Consider the following 22,097-nt stretch of genomic DNA (forward strand, 5'->3'; position numbering starts at 1 on the left):
AAGACAGGGTTTCTCTGTGTAGTTTTGATGCCTGTCCTGGATCTCGCTCTGTAGACCAGGCTGGCCTGGAACTCACAGATCTGCCTGGCTCTGCCTCCTGAGTGCTGGGATTAAAGGCATGCGCCACCGCTGCCTGGCACCATTAACTATTTTTAAATGCAGTCAACATTAGCTCAACAGAAATATACCTACATAAATCTTGAGGATTATTTATAATAACTAAGATTACAAATGTGTTTGAATCATATATTTGAGTTATTTATTCCCCCTTGTCCTTCTCTGAAAATAGTTTCTAGTACTTTATATAAATTTCTATCATTGATTTCTCATAAAATTATTAGCTATATCTTTATATTCATCAAATTTCAATTATATATTCAACAATAGCAAAATCTTAAAAATTTGGCATTTTAAGTATATTTCAGTGTTCTCTAGAGCCTAGGCCAAAACTTTATTATTTATTACACTATTTTAAAGTTATGATTATTAGTTTTTATTTTATATGTTTTACTTATTCAGGGAGATTATTTTTTATTTGAATTACAATGAATTTTAAGATTATATCATTATGCCAGGCAGTGGTGGCGCACGCCTTTAATCCCAGCACTCGGGAGTCAGAGGCAGGCAGATCTCTGTGAGTTCGAGGCCAGCATGGTCTACAGAGTGAGTTCCAGGAAAGGCACAAAACTGTACAAAGAAACCCTGTCTCGAAAAAACAAAAAAAAAAAAGATTACATCATTATTAACTTAACAAATACTATTATATCAGTAAATTTGTTTTTCTTACATGATTTCTTCCATGTAGGGAACAAGTTCGATTTAATGGCTTTGGAATTTTTCTCTTCATTATTTATCCTGGAGCATTTGTTGATCTGTTCACCGCCCATTTACAACTTATATCACCAGTCCAGCAGCTGAGGATATTCTGTGCAGGTAACAAATAGACTTCATTGTTTTTTTAAATGTTTCTGTGTTGTTTGGGTTTGGATTTTCTGTGCTTAGTGATTTTATTGAAAGTACTCTTATGAAAAATAACATTTGGTTAATAAATTTAGCTTCTTATACTACCTCAAAAACAAATTTGTTATACTACCTCAAAAACAAATTTGTTTTGTTTTGTTTTGTTTTTGCTTGTTTTTTGAGACAGGGTTTCACTGTGTTGAACAGCCTTGGCTGTCCTGGAACTCATTCTGTGGACCAGGCTGGCCTTGAACTCACAGAGATCCACTTGCTTCTCTCTCCTGAGTGCTGGAATTAAAGGTGTGCGCCACCACCACCTGGCCAAAAGCAATTTTTTTAAACCAACATAAATTATTAAAAATTTAAATTAAAAACAGAGGAGAAAGCTTTATATTTACTAAAGCAAAGGAATGGTCAAAACCTGAAACCACAACATGAAGAATGTCAACTTAGCTGAAATATACAAAGAAATGTGCAAAAGTCAAGAGAGAACATGAAAAGTCAGTCACATGATAAATCCTAATTCAAGAATGAAGAAAAGATGGTATGCAAGGATTGATGCTGAACTCTGGCACTGTTGGAGTTCAACCAGACAGAAAGACTCACCTGGAGGTATACAACATATATATATATATATATATATCTCCTTTCAATGCCATAGGAAAGATTTGTTAAACAGGCCCTTCCAAGGGTAATTTATTTCTCTACAAAAGCATGTCACTGTCTGATTTAAAAACTTACTACTATTAATTAAGGGATCAGACTATATATATATATATATATATATATATATATATATATATATATATTTCACTGGTAGGGTGCTTGCCTAGCATCTATGAGGCCCTTGGTTTGATCTCCAGCAGTACAAAAAGGCCTTAGTTTAGATTTAAAAAGTATTCCAAGTTTGTGGTGTTTAGAAAAATCTATCCAAAAATTAATCAAATATTGGAATATCAGAATAGTCTATGCAAATAATAGAAAGTCACTTAATAAGAAATAAAATCTATTATGAGAACTAATAATTGTGATTTTTATTCTGTGAAATACAAAATCAGAACACCAAGCAAAATGTATAAAGTAGAAGGACAAATATAAATATAATATATTCATCTCATAACATGGGAGATAATTATAAAGTAAAACCATGGAATCTCATAATTAGTTATATAAAAATAGGTAAGTTCGATTGTATGTTATGAACACAGGAGTCACTTTCTTTTTAAATGCCCATGATGTTGACAAACAAAAAATAAATCCATATATTCACAAATCTCAAATCTAAAGAATAATAGAAGAATTTAGAAATTTGTCTTAATCACACATTGGGTCCATTTAATTAAAAACAATAGCTTAATGATATGATAATTATGATTAATTATTTATAGATAATAATGAGATCATTTTACTAGATATACAGTATAAAGCTTTTTACTAAAATAAAAATTCAATGCCATACACAGTTATTATAAAATTAGAAATGAAAGTAAGTCAGTCAGGCAATCAACTTAAGACATATGAAGACAAGTATAAAATAGTTAAGAAATAATAGGATATGAGCTAGACAGATGGCTCAGAGCTTAAGAGAACTAGCTGCTCTTGCAGAGGACCTAGCTAGCTTAGGACCTTAGATCCCAGCACCCACATGGTGGTTTACAGCCATCCTTAACTCCAGGGCCAGGGAATCTGATGAATCTTTAGACTTCCACAGACACCTGATATGCATGTGGTGCATGTACATACATACAGGGAAAATTATCACACATAATATAAAGAAATATACATATACAGGGAAAATTATCACATAATCACACATATAAAGAAATAATGGGGTAATTAATAATGATACAATCAAAAAATAAGAAATTACAGAAGAGCCAGAGTGTTAAACCCAAGAGTTATTTGGAAAAAAATAAATAAAACATTAAACAACAGGGAGAAACAGCTATCGACAGAATTTATGTTCAGATTGGTGAATCATATGATTTTAGTGCTTTTTGTTCATATAAAAGAAGTTTTCAGAAAATGAAGAAATATAAGAATGTGAAGATAGCTGAAATTAACTAAACAGGCTAGTTACACGAGAAGAAATTACAAAAGTTGATAAAGAATTTCCCTAAAAGTTTTATAGGTAGAATAATAAAAGCCTGAATAAAGGCCTGGTGGTGGTGGCACATGCCTTTAATCCCAGCACTCGGGAGGCAGAGGCAGGCAGATCTCTGTGAGTTCAAGGCCAGCCTGGTCTACAAAGCAAGATCCAGGACAGGCACCAAAACTACACAGAGAAACCCTGTCTCGAAAAAAAACAAAAACAAACAAAAAAATCCTTAATAAATTTTTTTCTTAAAAAAGATTATAAAGTGTATGTATGTCTTGGTAGTCAAAAAAATGTGTCATTTTAAACATTAAATAATTGCTGAATGTCATCATGGTAGTCCTTTTCCTTTGATATTATAGTACAACGCAGTTCTAATACCTAAAACAATGCTTATACAGTAAATATTAGTTCACTGATAATGTTTATATTGAGGCAAATATTTAGATACACACAGCAGTTAGAATGTATTGTATAAAGTTAACATTCCAAAGTACTATCATAATTCAGAAGTTTAAGTGACATGCATAGTACTCAGCAGATATTTTCAAAATAGTTCAAGCATATTTTGTAGTTTTCTCCACAGTTTTCATTCCATATATATGTATTTTATCAGAAGTAGAGTTAAAAAAAGAAAATTTAGCATAAACTTTTTCAGATCGTATACAGAAGGCAGCTAAGCTTTTCTATTGTTTTGATTGTTGTAGTTGGATTTTTGTGGAGGGTTTGGGGTTTTTTGTTGTGTTCTTTGAGACATGGTCTCACTATGTAGTCCAAGCTGGTCTTGAATGCCAGTTCTTCCTGCCTCCACCTTCAGAGTCTTGAGAGTGTAGGCATATGCCCTCTAATACCTAGCAGAAATGAAATTTTGTTAAGAAAATACAGCACTGACAGATATTTTTTGTGGTAAAGCACAAATGTCGTATATTTCAAGAAGGCAAGGATACTTTAACAGTAAATTTTGAAAATGAAAATTTACTATCAGGGAAAATTTTCCTCATCTAAGATGATAAGACTAAAACAAAATTAACATATATTAATATTTTTTAAATCATAGTAAAAGGAGTAGTTGGATATTTCATGTATTTATTAAATATATTAAAGGACAAAGCCAGGTGGTGGTGGTGCATGCATGACTTTAATCCCAACACTTGGGAGACAGAGACAGTCAGATCTCTGTGAATTTGAGGCCAACCTGGTCTACAGAGCGAGATCCAGGAATCTGGGGCTACACAGAGAAACCCTGTCTCGAAAAACCAAATATATATATACACATACATATATATATGTGGACAAGACAATCAAGTATTACTTATGTCATGTATATTAGTAAGTCTTGTGGTTAAATAAGGGGGAATAAAGAATTATAAAGGGGCTGAAGTTATATAGCTCAGTGGTAGGGTACTTGTATAATATGCAGACACAAAGTGTAAAATTAAAAAGGAATAGACTTGCCGGGTTGTGGTGGCACACATCTTTAATCCCAATACTCAAGATGCAGAGCCAAGCAGCTCTCTGTGAGTTCAAGGCCAGCCTGGTCTACAGAGCGAGATCCAAGACAGGCACCAAAACTACACAGAGAAACCCTGTCTCGAAAAAACAAAACAAAACAAAACAAAAAAAAAAAAAACCAAAAAACAAAAAACCAAAGAAGGGGCTGGAGAGATGGCTCAGAGGTTAAAGCACCGACTGTTCTTCCAGAGGTCCTGAGTTCAATTCCCAGCTCCCACATGGTGGCTCACAACCATCTGTAATGAGATCTGGCGCCCTCTTCTGTATACATAATAAAAAATCTTTAAAAAAAAAAAAAAAAAAAAAAAAAAAAAAACCAAAGAAAAGAAAAAGAAAGAGACTTTTCTTTTCTCCAGCTCTGATATAAGCCTGTGTGAGGGGAGTTAAGAAAATCAACTGAAATAAAATAAGGAAACTTCAGAAAAGAACCTCCTAGAAGAGAAACTTATATTCAGTCAGTAATTAGGACAGCAGGAAAGCCAATGCAGGCTCCACAAGCCCTTCAGAGGTGCACTATCATTTAGGCAGATCATTTAGGCATGCGCAGGATATGCTTCCTGGATGGTCTGTCGCAGTGCAGTGACGTATTCAGTGGCACGTCCAGTGACGCATGCAGTGGCGTGTCCAACGCATGCGCATATCCTGCCGGAAACAGCACTTAACGCCTCAGACGACGGCCAGCTTTTCTCCGAAGCGCACGCTTTTCGTCGAGCTCTTGGGTTCGTTTTCTCTTGACATTGTTGAGCTTTTGGGTTTGTTTTTTTCTTGTTTTTTTGTCGTTGTTGAGGTCTTGGGTTCGTTTTTTCTTGTTTTGTCGTTGTCGAGCACTTGGGTTCGTTTTTTCTTGTTTTGTCGAGCTCTTGGGCTCCTTTTTTCTTGTTGTTTTGTTGTTGTCGAGCTCTTGGGTTTGTTTTTTCCTGTTGTTTTGTCGTTGTCAAGCTCTTGGGTTTGTTTTTTGTTTTTTGTTTTGTCGTTTTGTCGTCGTTGTTCTTGTTGTTTCTAAGCACGCTAGCGCGTGCTTTTCTTTCCTGATTTTTTTTCTACTCCACAGCAATCTCCCACCTGCTTGCTACCCAGTACTGCTACGTGGGTCTCAGCCATGGCCTCAGAGAAACTTATCTGTCTCACCTCAGAAAACGCAGAGATTCCCGATGATTTTGTGGAGCTTCAGCCACTCAATGTAGAAACGGTTTCTGTGGAAACCAGTGCAATTCAAACCATCGAATTGTACGAAGACGTAGGTGTCGATTGGGCACATGGTGGCCACTACCACTCTCCTCTTATTGCTCTGCAGCCACTTGCGGGCAGTACCCTGAGTAATGGGGACCATGATCAGGAAATGGTCATCGTGCAGACACGAGAGGAGGTGGTGGGCTACCAGGACTCAGACAACCTGCTAATCAGTGCTGAATTTGAAAGCCAGATGGTTGTTCCGGTTACTAATCAAGACGACTATCTCCAGCCAACCACTGCCTCTTTGTCAGGCTTCTTGGAGGCAGAGCATGGTCAAGGTGAGCTCAGCCCCTATGAAGGGAATCTCTGTAGTTTGGCGACCATTATCGAGGCCAGTGCAGAAGAAGGGATGAACCCTGACCTGGGCGACAAACAGTGGGAGCAGAAGCAGATAGAAATCGAAGCTCTTGCAGGAGAATTACCTTTTGCCATGTGGGAGGCTACTGAACAAGAAGATCCCATGGCCGAAGGGCAGGCTGGCGATTCACCTCCTGATTATTCTGAATACATGACGGGAAAGAAATTTCCTCCTGAAGGAATACCTGGCATTGACCTGTCTGATCCCAAACAGCTGGCAGAATTTACAAGCATGAAACCGAAAAAGCCCAAAGGAGACTTCCCAAGACCTATTGCTTGCTCTCATAAAGGCTGCGAGAAGATGTTCAAGGATAACGCCGCCATGAAAAAGCATTTGCACATCCATGGGCCTAAAGGGCACGTCTGTGCAGAATGTGGCAAAGCCTTTGTTGAGAGTTCGAAGCTGAAACGTCATCAGCTGGTTCACACTGGAGAGAAGCCCTACCAGTGTACCTTTGAAGGCTGTGGGAGACGCTTTTCCCTGGATTTCAATCTGCGCACTCATGTCCGAATTCATACTGGAGACAAGCCCTTCGTGTGCCCATTTGATGCCTGCAACAAGAAGTTCGCTCAGTCGACCAACTTGAAATCACATATTTTAACACATGTTAAGAGCAAGAATGACCATTAAAAAAAGTGAGAAGATCCTTCTGAAGCCTGGGAAGTATTTTACACTAATGTGCCTGGGAATAAATATGCCTCTTGTTTGAATAGTTCTAGAAAAGTTATTGCAGATGAATTCTACATATCTGAGGTTTATCTTTTGATAGAGTAAAAAAAAGTTTTATGTTGGTAAGATGCTCTATTTTGTGCTGCAGTGGGGTTTTTGTGAAGTTTGGTTTCAACAAGATAGACTAATTCACTAACCTCACATAGTTGCTGAAATGCCATGTGTTTTGTACTGATATTTTTTGAAGCTTGGTTTCAACAAGAGACTAATTCACAAAGCTCATATTGTTGCTAAAGATGGCCTTTGTTATTTTGCACCGGACATTTTGAGAAGTTTGTTTTCAACAGGAGACTAAATCATGAAACTCATATTGCTAAAATATCCTATCTTCTGCAGTGGTACTTTCATGAAACTAGTTTGAACAAGAGACTGTTTCACAAACTAGATATGATAAAATGACCTGTTTTATTCTCCAGTGGTATTTTTATGAAACTTGCTTTCAACAGGAGGCTAACTCATAAACCACATTGTTTCTAAAGATGGCCTGTTTTATTTTGCTCTGAAGTGTTTTGAGAAGCTCGAATTCAGCAGGAGACTAAATCACAAGCCTCTTTGTTGCTAAGATGCTGTGTTTTCTGCCGGGTGATTTTTTTTGTGATTTGGTTTCAACAGGAGACTACATCATAAACCTCATATTGCTAAGGTATCCTATCTTCTTCTGAAGTATTTTTCTGAAGTTTGATTTTAACAAGAGACGATTTCATGACCTTTATATGCTAAAATGACTGCTTTATTCTGCAGTGGTGTTTTTATGAAACTTGCTTTCAACAGGAAACTAATTCATGAACCTATTACTAAGGTGCCCTGTATTATTCAACAGTAGTGTTATTGTAAGTTGGTTTTGACAGAAGAATTCATGAACCTTACAGCATAATGTTGCCAATATGCCCTGTTTTGTTTTGCAGTGGTGTTTTTGTGAAGCTTTGTTTCAACAGGAGACTAATTCATGAGCCCCGTATTCTTGATAAGATGCTCTGTCTTATTTTGCAATGGTGCTTTTGTGAAGTTTGGTTTTGGCAGAATAACTCATAAAATTCATGTCAAATTACATTTCTTTATACAACTGTGTTAGAAATGGCACTTTTGAATTCTCATGAATAAGAAGTTTACTTACTATTACGTTTTTTTAATTGTGTATTCCAAGTGCTCATGTTTATACTTTTAGGAATATGTTTAGTAATTGTATATATGGTTTCTGTGGAGTTGATGTTTATAACAGGTCTTTAAAACATGGGCAGTTTTTTGTTGTTGTTGTTTTTTGTTTTTGTTTTTCGAGACAGGGTTTCTCTGTAGCTTTGGAGCCTGTCCTGGACTAGCTCTGTAGACCAGGCTGGTCTCAAACTCACAGAGATCAACCTGCCTCTGCCTCCCGAGTGCTGGGATTACAGGCATGCGCCACCACTGCCCAGCACATGGGCAATTTTATACATACATATTATCCTGCTAGAGAAATGTTATAGGTTTGTTTACTGTCTTAATTTTGGCACTATTCTTTGATATCAAGACATTTTGTGTAAGTTTCTCAGCAATATTGTACAGTATAGAATATTAGATGATTTAGTCATATTAGCCAATATAAGCATCTTTTAGTCATTTCATCCCCTCCCCTCATAGTATCTAAGGTGCTGTTGTTGAGTGTAATTTCTTTGATCAATTAAGAGTAGTGTTTGATTTTATAATATTTTGTCTTCAAATTGATTGCATGTTTGGTGTGTACTTTTGTGTGGTAGAAAAAAGCAAAAATAAAGTAACTGTTTGGAGAATTAAAAACAGCTTGCTTGTGTGAATGCGTTAGCTAGAAAATAAGGAAATGGGAAAGTTGCTGCCATCAGGTCAGTAACAATCAGTAATGGTAATTCTAGCAAAACATTTGATAGTGCACAGGACAGTCACCAGTGACAAAGAATTATCTAGCCAAACTGTCTTTTGTGTCACTATTAAAAAACTGTGCTCTGGAGAAAGCAAAAGTTGTATGAAGTATTTCAGAAGTATACTTATAAACAAAGCATTAATGGACAAGGAGTTTAGATGAATGAAACATGTCTGCTTCACACACATCCATTCTCACCTTGCCATCATTGGCAAATTCAGAATTTAGAGGATTAACAGTACCAACTGGAAGCCTGGAAGACAATTGGAAAGTATCCATAGGGTCAAAAAACCAGTGCTATTGTGTGACCCCACATTTGTTCACTTGCCCGTGCCTGTTTCTGTTACTAGCAACTAATTCATACAGTATTATGAATTAGTTTGTTTGGAAGAGATTCTAGTGCATGAAATAAGGAGGGGTTTTCTTTGGTTTTGATTGTTCTGTTTGTCATAGCCCAGGCTGCCTTGAAATTCACAATGTAGTCCATGCTGGCCTGTAACTTGCAGCAATTCTTCCTCAGCTTCCCAAGTGCTGAGATTATAGGCATGACGTACCATGTTTAGAATGACTTATCTTTATTTTGTAATATTCTGTTTAGTGAAGTTAGGAGAGAGGTGGGTGTGGCCATGTGCATGCTATGGCATGCATTCGAAGATCAGAAGACAACTTAAAGGAAATCTGTTGTCTTCTGCCGTGTGGGACTTGGGAATGGAGCTCGGGTCGTCAGGCTTGGCAGCAAGAACCCTTACCAATCTAGTGATAGAATTGGTCCCTTTTATTTTTTTAATGAGGCTTTGAAAGTACTATAAGAAAGTGTGAGTATATTATTATAAAGTGGGAAAGATTTATTACAACAGAGCCAATGGACCATATTGGGGTTTCTGTTTGTTTGGGGTTTACTTGTTGCTGCTGTTTATTGGACCAGGGTTTGTTTCCCTATGTAGCCCAGGTTGGTCTCACTGATGACCCACCCTGCTCTGTGGACTGTTATGTTGACTCCAAGACAGCCATAGCCTTCCCTGGTTTGGTATCCCACTATTATTCTGTTTGTACCAAAAAGTGAATTGATCATATTAAAAAATAATTTACACTTAAAATAGGATGAGGTAGAATTCCCCCCATTTATGTATATATTTATTTCTAGAGCTAAAAAACTGCATTTAAAAAGTAGTTGATAAAAATATTCCTCTGGAAAGCCAGATGGTGGTGGCAGACACCTTCCTTTAATGCCAGCCCTTGGGAGGCAGAGGCAGGTGAATCTCTGAGTTCAAGTCTAGCCTGGTCTACAGAGTGAGTTCCAGGAAAGGCAGGGCTGTTACACAGAGAAACCGTGTCTCAAAAAAAATAATAATCCCCTATATTATACAAGGAGGGAGACAGACATGATGCATGGTTCGTCAGACTTTTGTACTTCAGAGGCTGGACTCCCGTGTCGGTCTCTTGGTTGTTTTTCTGCAGGTAGATCTTTAGTTTCTTGGTCAACCACTTCAGCATGTTTGTCCATTGCTCACCTCTTCCCTTTCGTTTGCACTTTTTTATCTAATGAACCATAACCTCCCCTCCCCCACACTCATCCTTTGAGGCCTATTTTGGCTTGGGGCAGGCCTTAGCAGAATAATTGCCTGCCACCTATTGGAGCAACGCTTGGGTTCTTTACCACAGCTGCAGGCGCGCCTTCCCAGGGCGCGCCTTCCCTAGGCGCGCCTTCCCAGAGCCCGCCTTCCTTCCCCCAGGGCCCCGCCTTCCTAAAGCCCGCCTTTCTAGGGCCCCGCCTTCCTAGAGCCCGCCTTCCCTGGGCGCGCCTTCCCAGAGCCCGCCTTCCCTGGGCGCGCCTTCCCAGAGCCCGCCTTCCCTGGGCACGCCTTCCCAGAGCCCGCCTTCCTTCCCCAGGGCCCCGCCTTCCTAAAGCCCGCCTTTCTAGGGCCCCGCCTTCCCAGGGCGCGCCTTTCCAGAGCCCGCCTTCCTTCCCAGGGCCCCGCCTTCCTCCCAGGGCCCCGCCTTCCTAGGGCCCTGCCTTCCTCCCAGGGCTTGCCTTCCTAGAGCCCGCCTTTCTAGGGCCCCACCTTCCTAGTAGAGCCCGCCTTCCTAGGGCCCCGCCTTTCTAGTGTTCGCTCTGCTCTTGCACATACATACTTAGATGCATAAACATTTAAAGCAAGCTGTTTATCACAGAGCTGGTAAAATGATCGTTAATAAGGAGCTTGATAAGTAAATAGGTAGGTTTATGGGCTGGAGAAATGGCTGAGCCCTTAAAAGCATCTTCTCTTCTAGATAACCTGAGTTCAGTTCCCAGCACCCACATAGTAGAGCTTGCAACCACCTGTGGTTCCAGCTTCAGGGGATCCCATATATCTGGCTTCCACAAGTTCACACACACATAATAATTAAAAGATTAGGGGAGGAAGGTTGAGACAGGGTTTCTCTGTATAACAGTCCTGACTGTCCTGGAACTAGCTCTGTAGACAGGGCTGGCCTCAAACTCATAAAGATCCACCTGCCTCTGCCTCCTGAGTTTTGGGATTAAAGGCATGCGCCACCACTGCCCAGCTAATGAAAAGATTTTAATAATTAGTTTATAATAATTGCATTTATACCAGATCTAAGACATGGGATTGATGAGATTGCTATAATTTTGATAGTTTTTCCATATTTGCTAGCTATATTTGATAAATAATTTTATACTGAGGCATTGAGGCAACTCAGTGGATAAAGGCATTTGCTGCCAAGTCTCATGTCCTGAGTTCAGTCACCAGGCCTCACATGGGAGAAGACGAAAACCTCTGACAAGTTGTACTTTGATTCCCATGTGTATGTATACTGTAGCACACATGAGCGTGCACACACTAAAATAATATAATTTTAAATTTTTTAAATACATTTTCAAAATCTTTAGGGGTTGGGGATTTAGCTCAGTGGTAGAGTGCTTGCCTAGCAAGCGCAAGGCCCTGGGTTCAGTCCTCAGCTCCAAATTTAAAAATAAAAATCTTTAAAAAATTTTTTGTTATTGTGTGGGGGGGGTATGCAAGCATACACTTGAGGAGGTCAGAGACTGATGTCCACACCTTTCTGCCTCCTCCCCACCAGGTTTGGTGAGACAGTGTCTCTCACTGAACCTAGAGCTCATGGTTTTAGACTGGCTAGCCAGTGAGCCCCCAGGATCTGCCTGTCTTCACCCCCAGTGCTGAAATTACGGATAGGTTCCTCTGTGCTCAGCTGTCATGCAGATTCTAGGGATCTCAGTTCGGATTCTTTGGGGACGGGGCGGGTGTTGGAGACAGGGTTTCTCTGTGTAGTTTTGGTGCCTGTCCTGGATCTCCCTCTGTAGTCCAGGCTGGCCTCGAACTCACAGAAATCCTCCTGGCTCTGCCTCCCGAGTGCTGGGATTAAAGGCGTGCGCCACCGCTGCCCTGCTTCAGTTCGGATTCTTATGCTTGCACAGCAAGTGTTTTAACTACTGAACCATTTCCCCAGCCCTAAGAATTTTGCTTTTTAATTTCACCTTGACTTTGGTTTGTATTTACTTGAGCTTTGTATCAAAGAACATGAACATGTTTAAATTAAGGATGTATGTGTATATTCTATAAAGAATGCATAGTTAGAAGGTGTTAGTTCTACTTATATTAAATCCTAATCTCATATAGTCTTCATAATTATAGTATTATGTACATTTCCGATTTTAGTATCTGAAATGAAGGCTGACTTAGTGAGCATATGTCTGCTGCAACAGGAAGTAGATCCTTCTGCCTCACAACTCCTGTTCTATTTATAATCTTATTGGAATGCCATGTGTTATGAAGTCAAGCAAACTATCTCATTCTTGCTACTGTTGAACTTACTACTTTGATCCTCTCTCTTTGCAGGTATATGGCATAATTTTGTCCTTGCTCTCCTTGGGATTTTAGCTCTTGTTCTCCTCCCGGTAATCCTCTTGCCATTTTACTATACTGGAGTTGGGGTACTTATCACTGAAGTCGCAGAGGTTAGTAATGGGTCACCTAGGGTGTGTGTGCTCTCACCAGATGCTCACTTGTAATTTTTAAAATCCCTCCAAATGCAAACACAGTGTGGGGAAATATGTTGGATATTTTTTAATGTCATGAAAATTGTTTTTTGTTCTGAGCTAAAAAGGTAATATCAAGATTTTGTATATGTGGTTTATTGATAAAAAGGCTTTGCTTATCTTTATTGTTTATTTTTATATTTCTGCTTTTCAACACTACTAACAAGAATAATTCAGCTAGGTTACCCAGGCAGAACATTTTGTAGGAGTTTTAAGTTATTGCCAGTTCTGTATTTTAGTAGCTACTACGATGCTGTCAAGTCTCTGTGCAGATCTTTTCAAGGGGAACATTGCCTTTGTGTATATATTTGCGACTGTGTTTATATAAAGACTTATCCTGTGGTTTTGTCCACTAAGGATATAAGGAGTTTCTCTTGAATTTGTAAAAATTTTATTTATGCTTATATATGTTTATATATGCTACCCATATGTGAGTGCCAGTAAAGGCCTTCTAGAAGAGGGTGTTTGATCCCCTGAAGCTGGAGTTGAAGGTGGTTGTAAGCTGCCTGACATGGATGCTGGGGACTGAACTCAGGTCCTCTGAAAGAGCAACAGTGCCCACAAAGTCTAGAAGAGTGTCTGGGATACCCTGGAGCTAGAATTAGAGCTTCTTGAGAGCCACCTTCCATGGGTACTGTGAACCGAACTCAGGTCCTTTGGAAGAACAGCTTAACTGCTGAGCCATCTCTCTTGAATTTTAATTAGCAGGTATTTTCTATGTGTTTATAATCAGTGTTCAAGTGGGTGTGTGCATGTGTGTGTGTTGATGTATGTGGAGGCCAGAGATCGACATCAGGTGTTTTCCTTAATGCTCTCCCCTAATATGCATTTATTTATTTATTGAGACAGAGTCTCACTATGTAGCCCTAGATGTCGTAAAACTCACAATGTAGAGTGGGCTAGCTCTGAATGCTTATTTTTTAAATTGTATCATTGTATATGTATGGGAGTTTTGCCTACACACACACACACACACACACACACACACACACACACACACACACAGGAATGTGAATATGTGTACACAGAGAGAGAGAGACAGACAGACAGACAGACAGACATACCTCTCAGGTGCCTGCCTAGGTCCCGTGGAAGCCAGAAAAGGGTTTTGGATCCCCTGGAACTGGAGTTACAAACAGTTGTGAGCCACCATGTGGGTGCTGGGAATCAAACCCTGGGTTTCCTGGAAGAACAACCAGTGCTCTAACCATTAGGCCATCTCTCGAGGTCTCCTCCTTAATGTTTGAGACAGGGTCTCTCACTTAGCCTGGAGCTCACCCATTTGACTATGCTGGCTGGCCAGCAAGCTGCAGGGATCTTACTGTCTGCTTCCGCATGTATAAACCACTCTGTGTTTTTGTGTGGGGGTGAGTTCTGGGGATCCCCACTCAGGTCCTCATGCTTGCCCAGCAAGCACTTATCAACAGCTGCCTCCTCGGCTCCTGTTTCTGTTCATTCTGGTTTTTTTGTTTTTTTGTTTTAATTTTGTTTTTCCCCTAAAGGCTTGCACAGATTTTTCTTTTCTTTTTTAAAATGTATTTATTTTGAGACAGGGTCTGACTGTGTAGCCCTCGCTTTCCCCAGTGCTGAGATTACAGGTGTATGCCACCACACCCACCTTATTTATTTATTTTTAGAGTGACAGAATTTGTTTATATTTATTAGGTACACATTTATTCTGTTTTGGTTCTTTTTAATTTAAAAATACTATTCTTTGACAAGTTCATATAATATATTTTGGTTATATTCACTCTTCCCCTTAACTCTTCCCAGATCTACCCCCATCTCCCTGTCACCACCCCCAAACTTCATGTCTTTCCCCCCTGTGCGCACTTCTTAATCAGAGGAATGCAATTAAAATTGACTATAAATTTTGGATTTAGAGATGAATTATTTTATGCATTATTTAAAATATTCTACTTTGAAGAAAACTCCAAGCTGAATGGAAAGGAATAGGAGAGTGGAGAGGGTTGTTCGAGGGAGTTGAGGGAGGGGTGAATAAGTTCAAAATACGTTGTGTGAAATTCTCAAAGAACTAATAAAAATGTTAAAAAGTAGTCTACTTTTAATTAGTGCAGTGTCTATTATTATGGTTAGTTTAGATTGACTATAGCTTGCTATTGTACATTGTTTGGTTTGATTTTCCTTCTTCCCAAGGATTCACCTGCCATTGGACCCCGAGGCCTTTTTGTGGGAGACCTTGTCACTCATCTTCAGGATTGTCCTGTTACTAACGTGCAAGATTGGAATGAATGTTTAGATACCATTGCATATGAGCCCCAAATTGGTTACTGTATAAGTGCATCAACGTTACAACAATTAAGCTTCCCAGTTAGAGGTGTGTGCATTTTCTCAATATAACATAATGCTTCAGGTACCAGTCCCTTCCATTACTAACCCTAAGACCTATTGATTTATTTTGTTTTAAAATAAATAGGCCCAAACTAACAGATATTCTTCTTGTTATGCTGGGTATTTGTTTCCTGTATTATATATTGTTGAACTTCTAATTTCTTTTATAATATTATATTTGACTTTTAGAACTCAGAACACTTTTGTTCGAGCTGAGTGTGTAACTCAAGTGATAGAAGATTTGTATAACCTGTGCAAGGACCCGAGTTCCATCTCTAGTACCACAGAAAAATAATAATTTTAAAAATGTGTAAAATCAGCTGGATGTGGTGGTGAACGCCTTTAATCCTAGCACTTGGGAGGCAGAGGCAGGAGGATCTCTGAGTTCAAAGCCAGCCTGGTCTACTGAGAGTAAGTTCTAGCACAGCTAGGGCTACATAGAGAGAAACCTTGTCTCACAATAAAAACAAACAAACAAAAATGTGTCAAATCAACATCCATGCTCAACAGTATGGACTCTGGGTGTGTAGCTCAGTAGTAGAGTGTTTGCGTGCCTTTGAAGGAGGCCCAAGGTTCAATCCCCACTACAACCAAAAATCAAAACAACCATCAACTGTAATTAATTAACCACATTTTAGTAAATACACCAGTGTAGTATATTTTCACATGTGTAGACACATAATTGTACCTAGATTTAAGTCTAAATCTTAAGCATTTAAAACATTTTTGAGATTATAATATACTTACATTTCTTTCTTCCCTTTTCTTCTCTCAAAACCATCCCATATACCCCTTCCCGCTCTCCTTCAAATTCATGGCCTCTTTTTTCACTGTTATTGCATGCATAGATGTATAAGTATATAATATATATTCTTAAGTATAACCTGTTCGGTCCATATAATGTTATGTGCATGTTTTTAGTGCTGGTCATTCAGCACTGGACAACCTATTGATGTGCTCTTCCTGGGGGAGATCATCTCTTCTGCTCCCAGCTATGTCTAATATTGTAAACATAACAAGAAGCAATTCTTGCCAGAAGCATTTTTTTCCTTTGGTGCTAGATAAACACTGAGTTAAACCTGTATATGCTGTTGTATGATCAGATAAAGAACTAATAGCTAACAACCAAGGAAATAAGATCAATGCATAAGCATTCTTTTTTGTTTGTTTGTTTTTTGAGACAGGGTTTTTCTGTCTAACAGCCCTAGCTGTCTTAGAACTCACTAGGTAGACCAGGCTGGCCTTGAACTCACAGAGATCCACCTGCTTCTGTGTTCTGAGTGCTGGGATTAAAGGTGTGCACCACCACTGCCTGGCTGCATAACAGTAATTCTGTAATAATACACAGACACGCAATAAGGAAAAATTAGAACAAATCCAAAGAAATTGGCAAAGACAAAGCCCTCTGCGCATTTAAAAGAGTCCCTTCCAAGCCAGGTGATGGTGCACGCCTTTAATCCCAGCAACTTGGGAAACAGAGGCAGGTGGATCTCTTAAAAAAAATTCCTTCCTTTTTCTCACTAAAATATAGCTAAACAGAAGCAGTTCTAGTAGCCATGTATGGATGCTAACATGTCCAGACCTGTCTGGGGTAGTGTTCTTTAGTGTGTTTTGTTTAGCAGAAACCTTTAGAGAAGGTTGTCTCAACTTCCAAAAAGACCTGGGAAGTAGGTTTGTTGACCTGTGCAGCAGATAAGAAAGCTAAACTCTGAAAAGGTCACCTCCCAGATCCTTTTCAGATTTAATCTTCCATATATCCATGAGCCTTTTATTATAAAACATTTTCTTTATTTCTACATTTATTTACTGTGTGCATATATGTGGGGGGGATGCTGCTAATGTACAGAAGTCAGAGGACAACTTTGTGAAGTTGTTTCTCTCCTTCTGCCTTTCTGTGGGTTCTAGGAATGGAACTCAGGCCATCAGGCTTGCGTAGTTGGGTGACAAGCGCTTTTACTCACTGAGCTATTGTTTTAATGTTATGGTGTTATATGCCTTCTAAATCTCTTCGGTTTGTCTCAGTACCCCTTGTTTTTGAAATGTCATGTTCATTGAAACTGAGTCACTTGTTTTCTCAAATTTTACGTAGTCTTTTTCAAATTTAGAGGCTTGATTTGATTTAGGATTCTTTCCCTCTCTTCCCTTCTTGTCTATCTCTGTCTCTGTCTCTTGCTCTCCTTCCCTCCCTCCCTTTAAAGTATTTCATAGGTAATGCTAAGTGCTTTGTTTTGTATGATATTGGGAGAAGTCCAGATGTCTGGTATTTCCTTGTTCACTAATACTAAGTTTTTTGTTTTTTTGTTTTTTGTTTTTTGGTTTTTGGTTTTTGTTTTTTTAGTGATTAATCTGATTCTTTAAGGTTGAAACATTTGTCAGAGTCCCTTACTCCCAAATGTCCCTTTTTAGAAGTTGGTAGATAGGCCCTTCTTCACTATATACTTCAGAAAGAGCCTGGAGTTCCTATCACAGAACCTAAATCTCACTCTAGCTTTAGCTTTGTGGGTGGATCAGTTTATAGGGACACCTAACCTGAGGTCAGTGCAGCTGCTTTGTTTGCTTGTTCGTTTATTTTTTGGACAAGGTCTCATGTAACCCAAGTTGGTCTTTAACTCAGTACTTAGTTGAAGATGAGCTTGAACTTCTGGTCTGCCTTCACCTTCTATGTCTTGGAATTATATGTGTGTACCACCTTGCCTGGTTTATAGGATGCCAGGGATCAACCCCAGGCTTCCATGTGTGCTAGACAAACACTGAACCAACTGAGCTATACTAATGCCAGCACTTGAATGTAGCTTCTCATTTCAAATTGGGTATTTTTAATATTATAAAATTAAATTATAGCCAGTAGCTGTTAAGCTAGATACTGCATTATCAGTTGCTTCCAGATTTATATACCACTCTACTTACTGTTTTTGTCTTTAAAAAGCAGAATTTTTAACAAATATACTTCTATGTAAATCGATTCTAATGAGTACTATGTTTCTTTTTAGCATACAAACGACTAGATGGTTCTACTGAATGCTGTAACAATCACAGCCTCACAGATGTGTGTTTTTCCTACAGAAATAATTTTAATAAGCGTTTGGTAAGTTGCCCCCAAGGCAGTCTTACTTGTCTCACATAGTTCCTATAATAAATAAATAAAGCCAAAACAAAAGCTATAAAACTTTCTTTATTCTATTTACTTTGTGTCATTTAATTAAGAACTTCATGTTTCAGATATCACATTTTATCTTAGAATCTAAAAATTATAGTGGTATGATATCCATAGAGCAAACATGGAATATTGATATTTAATTTATAGTAGGTGCACATCAGTAGCATTCCTTTTATGTGAAGGTCATTCCTAATCTGCCGGATTATGAGAAAAACATGAAGGAATGTAACCTAGATTCTTCATGTTAATAAATAATTTTTTAATATTGACTAATATTATATTTTTAGCATACATGTCTACCTGCCCGGAAAGCAGTTGAAGCTACTCAAGTTTGTAGAACCAACAAAGATTGCAAAACCAGCTCAAGTTCAAGTTTCTGTATAGTACCATCATTGGAAACTCACACTCGATTAATAAAAGTGAAACATCCACCTCAAATTGATATGCTGTATGTAGGGCATCCACTGCATCTTCACTACACAGGTAGGTATTATGGGAATAAACTCTTTAAAAATCATGAAGTTCATATGTATTCTCAATTGCAAGAACTCAATATAAATCCTTGTGTTGATTCCATTTATTATAAATTTGATCACTTATCAATCAAAGTTTTAACTTGTTCTTATGCATTAAGTGGAGTTACAGTAGAAGAAAAATAATTAGCCTATGGAGAATGGCATTTCTTTTTTCTTCCCTATAATTTTTTCTCAAGTCAGATAGATAATCTCTGATGTTTTCCACAAGGTCATAAAATGTTTCCAAACTCTCCAAAACAGTGACAAGGGCTGCATGCTCTTGAGATTACCAGAATACATAAAAGTGTATGACACATAAATGTGACAAGGTCTCTTTTGAGACAAGGTCTCATGTAGCCAAGACTGGCCTCAAACTCCCTATGTAACTGAGGACAATGTTGACCTCCTGATCTTCCTGTTATCACTTCCTGAGTGCTGGGGTTATAGGGGGTACACCACCACACCCTGTTTCATATGGCTCTGGGGATAAAACCCAGGGCTTTATACATGCTAGGCAAGCATTCTACCATCTGAGGTTTATCCCCAGCCCAACATGAACATCCCTTGCCTTTGGCAACCACTAATATACTTTCTGTTTCTATAAATATGCCTGTTCTATAAGTTTCATATAAAATGAATATTTTACAACTGGCTTATTTCATGTAGCATAATGTTTTCAAGGTTCATCCTTGACTGACTATATTTCCTTTATCCATTTATCAGTAGATGAATATTTGCATTTTATACTATTTTTTAAATGGCTTTTCTTCTTGTTTATTACATTTTTGTTTTTAGTCAGAGACTTAACTATGTAGCCCTGGCTGGCCTAGAACTTGCTACATATACCAGGCACACCTTAAAACTCAAAGAGATATGCCTGCCACTGCCTCCTGAATGCTAGGACTAAAGGCACGCAGCACCACACACAAAACTACTTCATAGTTTTTGTTCTTTTTTGTTTTTCTCTCTGTCACCCTGGCTATCCTGGAACTTACTTTGTAGAACAGGCTGGCACTGGCCTCAAACTCAGAGATCCGCTTGCCTCTGCCTCCCGAGTGCTGGGACTAAAGGCGTGCGCCACCCCATGTGGCCTGTCTTATAGTTATATAGTGAGAGACAACCTGCATCATTTTCCTTGTTTATTGGTTTGATGTTAAGTGACTCCAGGCAACTATTGAGTATATTCTCAATAAATGAAGAAATGGTTCTAGTTGGGGTTAATTTAGAAATATGGTTTGTGAGTTTTGCCTAATGACTGAATACATTTTAGACCAAAACAGGGTAATGGAATCCACAGAGTACGGGGACTTTAAAGATTCCCTCATGTTATCTTTATCTTAGCAATAAAGAAGCAATCATTTTAAATAGCATAATAGTTGGAACAAATGCAATTTTTAGAATACATCTCTTTGAAAAGATAAAAATGCTTTTGATATAACTTATATTTTCAAGTCACACTATATTTGGTAGTCATAATTGGTCTGTAGCCTGCTTTATCTAACTGTAACCTCAAAACATAAGTATACATTGGGACATGAGTTTTTTTTATTCCATTATACTTAGTGGATGCTTATTAACCGCTTTCTCTTCCTCCTTCTATCCCTCTTTTTTTTTCCTTTTTTTTTGTTTTGTTTTGAGACAAGGTCTTACTGTATAGCCATGGCTGACCTGGAACTTGCTTTATACACCAGGCTAGACTCACAAAGATCCTCCTGCCTCTGCTTCCCAAGTAATGGAATTAAAGGTCTGGCCCTGATTCCTCATATATATATAAGGTATATAGCTTGCTTATACATGTGTAGGAAAGGTTTGCTCACCCATTTTAATAGACTAGTGCAATTTTTGACCATATATTAAATTTATAGTGTTGTTGCTTATCTGATATGGATAACATTTATTATTCCTTGTTTTTCATTTTTAGTGAGCATCACGAGTTTTATCCCACGTTTCAACTTTCTAAGCATAGATCTGCCAGTGATTGTGGAGACATTTGTCAAGTATCCTTTCTGGTTTGAAAAAAATACTTTAAAAGTGTGTTATTTGAGGCTTCATCATTTTTGCCTTGAATAGAGCATTACAAATAGAGGCCATATCATTTAATTGCTTACAACTGAAAATGAGACTAAAGATGAAAGAGATTAGGTTTTACATATGAGGGAAAAGTCAGTGAAGAAAACTCGATTGGGTATGACTGTGGGAAGAGCAGTGGGCAGGCATTACAACAACTTAGTTAGCTCCCAGGAAGGAAATGCCTGAAACACGCAGAGAGGGCTGGCTCTCCTTTCAGGAGCTTCATGTCTCCACTGCTTGCCAGCTTCAGTTTTCCTCAGAGTTCCAAGAAGCACATTTCCACCAAGACACCTCAGGTATGTCTGTGTACTATGTGCATGCAATGCCCACAGAGGCCAGAAGAGGGCACCAGAAATGAGTTGAATGTGCTGAACTGCCTTGTGGGTACTGGCAATTGAACCCAGGTCCTCTGCAAGAGCAACCACTGCTCTGCTGAGCCATGTCTCTAGCCCCACAAAATCATATAGTTATACAGGAAATATAATAGAGATATATAAATGCACCTATAAAAAAGGTGCAGAAAGGAAAGAACCCATAATACAACTTGAGAGCTTAATTTACAAGAAATTTATAAAGGATGATGTTTCAGTTACACATGAGATGATGAATTCTCCCCAACTTGAGCTTTTTGCTTTTTTTTTTTTTTTTTTTTTTTGTGAAACAGGGCCCTGCAGTGTAGCCCTGGCTATTCTAGAACTTGCTCTGTAGACCAGACTGACCTCAAACTCACAGAGATCTACCTGCCTCTGCCTCCTGAGTGCTAGGGTTAAAGGCATATAGCACCACTGCCCCACCCTACTTGAGCTTATTAATAATCAGACAGTGGTGGCGTATGCCTTTAATCCTAGCACTTGAGAGGCAGAGGCAGGCAGATCTCTATGAGTTTGAGGCCAGCCTGGTCTACAGAGTGAGATCCAAGACAGCCAGGCTACATAGAGAAAGCCTGTCTCAACAACAACAACAACAGCAACAACAAAAAGTAATTTGGGGCTGGAGAGGTAGCTCAGCGGTTAAGAGCACTAACTGCTATCCCAGAGGACCCAGGTTCCATTCCCAGCACCCACATAGTGGCCCACAACCCATCTATAACTCCAATTCCAGGGGATCCAAACACCTATTCTGACCTCCATGGCCTTCTGTATGCATGTGGTACACATACATTTACACAGGCACACATATATACACA

General features: G+C 38.7%; 2 protein-coding genes across 3 annotated transcripts in view; both read left to right on the forward strand.

Annotated features, from left to right (window-relative positions):
* Positions 1-22,097, forward strand: part of Mbtps2 (membrane bound transcription factor peptidase, site 2) — a 43,382-nt gene that overhangs the window by 20,391 nt on the left and 894 nt on the right. For both annotated transcript variants that reach the window (XM_028873213.2, XM_037199434.1), the window contains 6 exons: positions 806-933; positions 12,618-12,736; positions 14,975-15,155; positions 18,160-18,254; positions 18,614-18,809; positions 20,763-20,838. In XM_028873213.2, coding sequence (XP_028729046.1) covers positions 806-933; positions 12,618-12,736; positions 14,975-15,155; positions 18,160-18,254; positions 18,614-18,809; positions 20,763-20,838 — 795 coding nt within the window. The remainder of the gene's footprint in view (positions 1-805; positions 934-12,617; positions 12,737-14,974; positions 15,156-18,159; positions 18,255-18,613; positions 18,810-20,762; positions 20,839-22,097) is intronic.
* On the forward strand, positions 845-12,696 carry Yy2 (YY2 transcription factor). Its single transcript, XM_028873215.2, has 3 exons — positions 845-933; positions 5,619-7,530; positions 12,618-12,696. The coding sequence occupies exon 2, from the start codon at positions 5,667-5,669 to the stop codon at positions 6,786-6,788; it is 1,122 nt and encodes a 373-aa protein (XP_028729048.1). The 5' UTR covers positions 845-933; positions 5,619-5,666; the 3' UTR covers positions 6,789-7,530; positions 12,618-12,696.

Source organism: Peromyscus leucopus, chromosome X, assembly GCF_004664715.2.
Source record: "Peromyscus leucopus breed LL Stock chromosome X, UCI_PerLeu_2.1, whole genome shotgun sequence".
NCBI classification, from domain to species: Eukaryota; Metazoa; Chordata; class Mammalia; order Rodentia; family Cricetidae; genus Peromyscus; species Peromyscus leucopus.

Excerpts from the sequence above, each read along its gene's own strand:
- Yy2 (XM_028873215.2), top strand. The coding sequence starts at position 5,667 with ATGGCCTCAGAGAAACTTATCTGTCTCACCTCAGAAAACGCAGAGATT.